Source organism: Lycium barbarum, chromosome 4 (assembly GCF_019175385.1).
Source record: "Lycium barbarum isolate Lr01 chromosome 4, ASM1917538v2, whole genome shotgun sequence".
NCBI lineage: Eukaryota > Viridiplantae > Streptophyta > Magnoliopsida > Solanales > Solanaceae > Lycium > Lycium barbarum.
In genome coordinates, this window is record NC_083340.1 from 140,954,699 (window position 1) to 140,961,627 (window position 6,929).

General features: G+C 32.9%; 1 protein-coding gene across 1 annotated transcript; it reads right to left on the minus strand.

The window, feature by feature from the left end:
- LOC132636689 (fasciclin-like arabinogalactan protein 7) lies at positions 1 to 3,115 on the minus strand. Its single transcript, XM_060353678.1, has 2 exons — positions 2,762 to 3,115; positions 1 to 947 (listed from the first exon to the last, which is right to left on the minus strand). The coding sequence occupies exon 2, from the start codon at positions 917 to 919 to the stop codon at positions 161 to 163; it is 759 nt and encodes a 252-aa protein (XP_060209661.1). The 5' UTR covers positions 920 to 947; positions 2,762 to 3,115; the 3' UTR covers positions 1 to 160.
- Between the last annotated feature and the right edge of the window lie 3,814 nt (positions 3,116 to 6,929).

The following is a 6,929-nucleotide window of genomic DNA, read 5'->3' on the forward strand; positions in this document are numbered from 1 at the left end:
TAACAAGAATCAATTTATATATAAATAGTAACTGTAACCAATGTCCAATAAGAAATCTCATCTTCACATAATACAATCAACAAGAATATGTAACAAAAAAGAATGCAAGTGTACATCAAAACCAATAAGAACAAGATGCAAACATAATTTAAACAAAAGTTTACAACAACATCAAGTATCCACCAGCAATTGCCAAGAACATATTATTCAACATGCCCCAACTTATCATCCTATGAGAAGACGAAAACGACGAAGAATCGGGAGATGCTGCTGCTATATTTTTGCCAGCTGGACTATCAGCGTCCGGGGCAATTTCTACTATTGGTGCTGGTGCTGGTGTTGGTGGTATATCGGTCCCAAAAATTGCTTCGGGAAGTAAAACTTTATCCACTTGATAAACAGCAACTGGATAAGTAACATGAACCGCGCTACTAACTTTAGTATTAGCCCATCCTGAGGTAAGATGAACGGTCCCGGACACATCAGTAAAGTTCAAAGAATACAAAGCTCCACCAGCAAAAGTATTAACAGGGCTAATTTCATCAAGGTTCTTGAAATCAGATAAACTATAGTAATGTGGCAATGCATGGAAAAGGCAAAGGGATTTGAGTTGAGCAGCTGTGAGATTCGAAAGAGACGGTTTCTTGAGTTTTGAAAAGGCTGAGTCTTGAGGTACAAATAATGTGATTCCTTCTTCTGTGTTGTTGGCTTGTTCTTGGAAAGTGTCGATGACTTTTGTGGATACGAGGTACTCGAGGAACGTGTGGAACGGGCCTGCTAGTGAGAGTAGTTCGGTTAGGTTTGTGTATTGTGGACCTGGTGCTGGTGCAGGAGATTGAATTGGAGATCCAATAGTCTGGCTATTTACTGAAGTTGAAAGGGTTAACAAAAGACTAATGACAACAATATAGTATTCCATTTTCTTGTGTTCTGATTATAAACTGATCCTGCAAAATTCAAGATTTATGGCTCAATCAATAAAATTTCAGCAAATCAAACACAAAGTTTTCATCTTTAACATGAAGGAAAATTCGGGTCAGTTTCTCGTATGCTCGCTGAACTTTACTCACTATAACAGTAGAAAGAAAACTAGTTTTTGTCACGTTAAAGTAACCAAACTACGTGTGAATTCATATTAATTCACATATGGGCACCGACCTTTACCATTATAAGAGTAAAGTCACAAAACTACTTTTTCTTACGAGTGAACTCATCTTTCCAAGAATACCTTATATAGACTGACCCTGTAAAATTCAAGACTTATGGCTCAATCAATAAAACCTCAGCAAATCAACCACAAAGTTTGCACTTGTAACATGAAGGGAAAAGCCGGAAAAATTGGGTCAATTTAACTTATAGTATTAGTCACAAGACTATCTTTTTGTCACGTTAGAGTAACTAAACTACGTGTGAATTCTATTTTTTCGCACATGGTCACTGGACTTTAGCCATTGTAGCAGTAAAAGTCATAAAACTTTTTTGGCATAATACATAAAACAAGCCTCAAATTTGGCCTCAGCTGGCAAGTATGCCCTCCAACTTTGGGGTGTGGCACAAGTAGGCACCTCAACTTGTCTCCATTTTGTCAGTTGAACACTCCAACTTATAAAATGATCATCTAGATACCTCCAAACTTATGTGCCACATCAGTGCCATGTCAACATTTGTGTTAACGTGTTCAACTTTATGCAAGTTGAGGTGACTACTTGTGCATGCCCAAAGTTGGAGGGTGTACTTGCCAACTGAGGCTAAGTTTGAGGGTCTGGTTATGCATTATGCCAACTTTTTTTATCAATGGTGTTGAACTCATCTTTCCAACAATACCTTGTCTAGGTACCCTTTTTCTTTATAACCGTGAATCCGTGCTGTCCGGACCAATTTGCACGAACCTCGACTAGTTCCACGAAGTATCTACTATTTACCCCCAACACATTATTTAATATAACAATAGTCACAAAATTGTTGTTTGTCACATTAAAGTAACTAAACTACATGCGAAATTCATGTTAATTCAAATATGATAGCAAAAAAATTTCCACTATAGCAGTAAACTTACAAAACTATATTTTGTCTGGATAGTGCTGTAGTTGAAATCATCTCCCTAAGAATACCTTATGGTTATGGAGGCACCTTTTTAGTTAAGATCTCAGAGTTTTTCACTCTATAATGTCAAGAAAGCAGACTCCTACCCTTTTGCAAACTGAGTGGAAGTAGTAAATTTTCTTGAAGAATATAAAACTTTGAGCAAGTCATATTTCAACAGAAAATCATCAATTATTTTGCAAAACACAAACTGAGTGGAATTAGTAAATTTTCTTGAAGAATATAAAACTTTGAGCAAGTCATATTTCAACAGAAAATCATCAAGTATTTAGCAAAACACTACAATGCAAGACCAAATCAGCAAAGCAAAGAATCTCGACAGAGTATTGTTACTTTTCCAAGTCATATATGCTGGTAATTGCAGCAAAAGTTAAAAAGTAGACATATTTCAGTAACTGGCTGTACATAGAAGCAGTTCTACATGCAGACATCCCGTTATAACCTATGTTGCTCAGATTCCCAAAAAAAGTTGTCGCGCCTATGTCGTATCCTTAAATATATACAATTTTTGGAATCCGACACGCGCCTGGCGACATTTTCGAAGAATCCTAGTTATATTGGTTATTATTCCTTTTAGTATATACCACCACCCCCATACGCAAATTTAAAAAGGCACAACCAGAGAACTATCAAAAGGACTGATAATGAGAGAACTGACCTGAGATAGAGCAGCTCAGAGAGAGAATAAAAGGTCTAGAAACAAAATTGAATGGAACTGAAGATGCAAACAAAGGCTATATATAAAGAGAAAGGTACAATTTTACCAGTGAAACTGTGAAAGTGGCATATGGTGAAGGTAAAATATAGGAGAAGGTTCAAGGCTTTTGCTTGATACAGAGTGATTCAAGATTTGAAGTTTATGAGTTTATGTAAGAATCTCGAGTAAATATACAATAAAATCCAAATTTACAGTTAAATATTATATAGAATATATATTTAGTATTTGATTTCTCAAATACATATATAGAATCTAGGAAAAATAAGAGTAGGTTCAAGGCTTTTGCTTGAGACATAGACATATCTAGTATATGAAGTTTATGAGTTCGTAGAGCGATCTCGAGTAAATATACAATAAAAACTGAATTCAGAATTAAATATATGTAATTTTTTTAATTAATTTCTCAATACTTATATAGAGCATAGGAAAAATGCTGGAGTAGCTTCAAGTCTTTTGCTTGAGACTATGATTATTTTCACTTTTTGTGTTTCTTCTCTTGAGGCCTACACAAGTGCCCACTTTGACAGTAACTTTGATGACATGACTTTAAGGAAAAGAGTTTTATGTGTGCTGGCCTATCTATGTCCTATAGATTTTCAGTTTAATTTATTTTTGGATGTTTCTCCTAGGGTCTCCAATTTGTATAGTTGTAATCTAATCATCTGTTCATTTCTCAATGTGCTTTATCTTCTACCATATGATGGCTTGAAATTTATTGGCTCAATTAACTCAATTATTTATCATGAAGTTCAGAAAGCTTTATTTAGCTTATAATTATATGATATTCTATATTCTCTTGTCCACTAATTTAGATTCGTGTCATGTAGATTTATATAGTGGGAATCACTCTATATCAGGCGTTACTCCATTCTGAGGGTTCGAAGTTCAAACTTAGCAGAAACGAATTCAAAATTTAAAGTTTATGCCTTCACCGACCAATTGACTCATTTAATTTAGAATTAAATATTTGTACATACTTAGTAAATTTTTAACACATTACATAATCTAGCTAAAGTTACTTAACTTGGTCGAACCCGTTGATCATATTGTGCATTCGTCCCTGGAATTGAAACTTCTAGATCAACATAGATGGATCATATCCTTTCCACCACACCCTATATATGGTTCGTAGATAGCCTCTCTATGGGGTTCTAGCACTTTCTACTCTATTTCTAGAAAAACTTGAGATGTCTGTCAAAAGTGATTTTTCTTTTACTATCCCACCACACACTTGATGTAAATTCCATCTCTTAGGGGTCGTTTGGTTGGAAACAAGTTATTTCAAGATAACTTATTTTGAGATTAGTTATTCCACCCTCCCACAGGGATAAAAATAACACTATAATTCCGGGATAACTAATCCCGGGATTAGTTATACTCAGGGGCGGAGCTAGCATAAGGCTAGCGGGTTCGGCCGAAACCAATAACTTTGGTTCAAACCCTGTATTTGTCTTGAAAAATTCATTGAATATGTATAAATTGTTACTTTAGAACACAATAACTTGAACGAATTAGAATCCCGAACCCACAAGCTTCAAATTCTAGCTCCGCCTCTAGACTTATACTGGAATTTTATCCCAATCAAACGTGGGCTAAACTCATCTTAAATATAATCCCGGGATAATTTATCCTTATCCCTCATACCAAACGAGCCCTTGATGTAGTAGCACTTTGGTTTTCACTTACTAATTACAGATTTTATTGTTCTCTTCATGTCTTTGAAATATTATTTTGCCTTCTATTACCTTTATCCTAAAACATTTATCACTTTTTGCTTCTCATGTGTCTAACATAATGGACTTTGAATGTATAATCTCGCTTGAGGAATTTGCAACTTTATAGTTAAATTTTACGTAATTTTAGAAATCTAAGTTAATAAATTAGTTTAAATGATCATTACCTACTGAATCAGTGATGTCTTATCAAATTTAAGATGCCTAAATGAGGTATCAAGATTTAGAAATCTAAGCTTTTTTTTCCCCATCAATTGTGAATTGTATATAATTTATTTGTGTTTGCTAGGAGTAGAATAAAAAAAAAAACTCTAGGTATATTTTCCAAGAAAGATCTAACTATAGCTCTAATTATAAAATATAGTCTCCATTATGTTAAATGACAAAAGGAATGGATAATGATACTCCCTCCATCCCATATTACTTGTCTACTTTCCTTTTTTAAAAGTCAAACTACATAAACTTTAATCAACATTTTGAGATATATTTTTTCACCATATTAATATGAGAAGAATTGGAACATGTAGTACTTTTTGTATAGTTTTTAAAATATTTAAATTTATCTAATTTAATTTAGCTCAGAATATTAGTCAACTTGACTCTTGGAAAAGCTAAACAGGACAACTAATATGAAACAGAGGGAGTATAGTCAAACTCTAGTTAGCTGAGCTGTATTAAGCAAACGGACAACACATATATCAATTAATTAAAGAGGAGTTTTAGTTTTAAGCACTAACAATGTTAAAAATATTTATATAATCAAACAATTATTGAAAAAAATAATTCCAGACCTTTTGTAATTAGTATAGGATGGTAACTTGGAAAATGATGATAAATTACTTACTATACCAAATTGAAATACACTGATGATGTATAAAATATTTGGCAGTGTCAATTTATATAATTTTTAAATCCTTAATCTGCCAGCTAAGATGGGTCAAGAATGAATCGGCATTGTCCTCAATTGTCAATCGCTTCACGTGGAGAACAATCTAATAGTTGTTTATTTTTCATTTCTTTAAAAATAATAAATAATACTATATAACTTAAAAATAATAATTTCCAAATGGAGACAGCTATGGCAGTTCTCAACATTGACAAGCAAAGACACATTTTGGTCAAAAAGAATTAGTAATTCGACCGAACTAAGGTTCCTAAATGGAAAGAATGAAGGTGAAAGAAAATGGACATATATGTAAGTTGAGTTGTTGCTATCAAACAATACTTCATTTTGGAATATTTGTAATGTGAGTTTGGGCTCTTTATCGACCAATTTGTTGGTACGTAATTTTAGCTTATCAAAGATCAATTGACTAATTTCTAGAGAAATTAAGTTCTTTTAATTTAATTTTAAAATTAAAACTTAGATATTCAGAAAACACATAACATCTGTAATATTTTTAAATAAAAATAAAAATAATGAAATCATTTTAAAAAAGAATTTAGGAGTCGTAGCTGTAAACTGCATTTTTTTTTTGTTGGATCTCATAACCATGGAAAGAAAGAAAGTGGAAGCAATGATTTACCTTTACTCAAAATCCTTGAGTTAGTTGATATTGTATAATATGTTCCATTAACCTTAGAAGACTACGGACTTTTGAGCTGTGAGCTATAATGAATAATCGAAATAGAAATAAAAGAAAAAGGAAATAAAGAAACTAAACAATGAAGTTTAATAGTAATATCTATTAGCATGCCGTGTCGGTAATTATCATTTATCAAAAATATATATAGTTAAAGAACATTTCATACGTACAGATCTCTCTATAATAACCACCTTTATAACAATATTTCACTGTAGTCAAACTCCTCTATAATAGTCATCCTTCATGGATTAACAATATTTTACTATGATAGCCATATTTTTTGTGGAACCGTGCTCTTTCATGTTATGTTATTATATGTTTTCTATAATAACATTTCGCTATAGCAACAACAAAAAAATCGAAACAAACGACGTTATTATAGAGTGTGTTTGCAACAAATTTTTTCAAGTACGGAAAATAAACTGCAATCACAAAATATATAAAAATTAAGAGTGGTTTCATTTATCAAGATTGTGGTTACAACTCTGTTTATTCGTTTGATTCTTCTCTCCTAAATATTCTCCATGATTCGAGGGTCGTTAGTAGCGTATTTCTGGAACATAGGATGATTTGGATTTGGATATGTGTGGACTTTCTTGGGACGTATTTGATCTCCATGAAAGGATATTGTGCTTCTTGAAGCATTTGGTTGTCAAAAAATATCTGGCCACATATTGATCTCTTTGTGAATATCTCGTGAAGTTTATGGGATTCTCGAGATGTCTTTCTTAGGGAATATGTGTCCCTTTATATAAGCATGAGCTAGGGTTTAGGGTAGAGTAGCCTCCA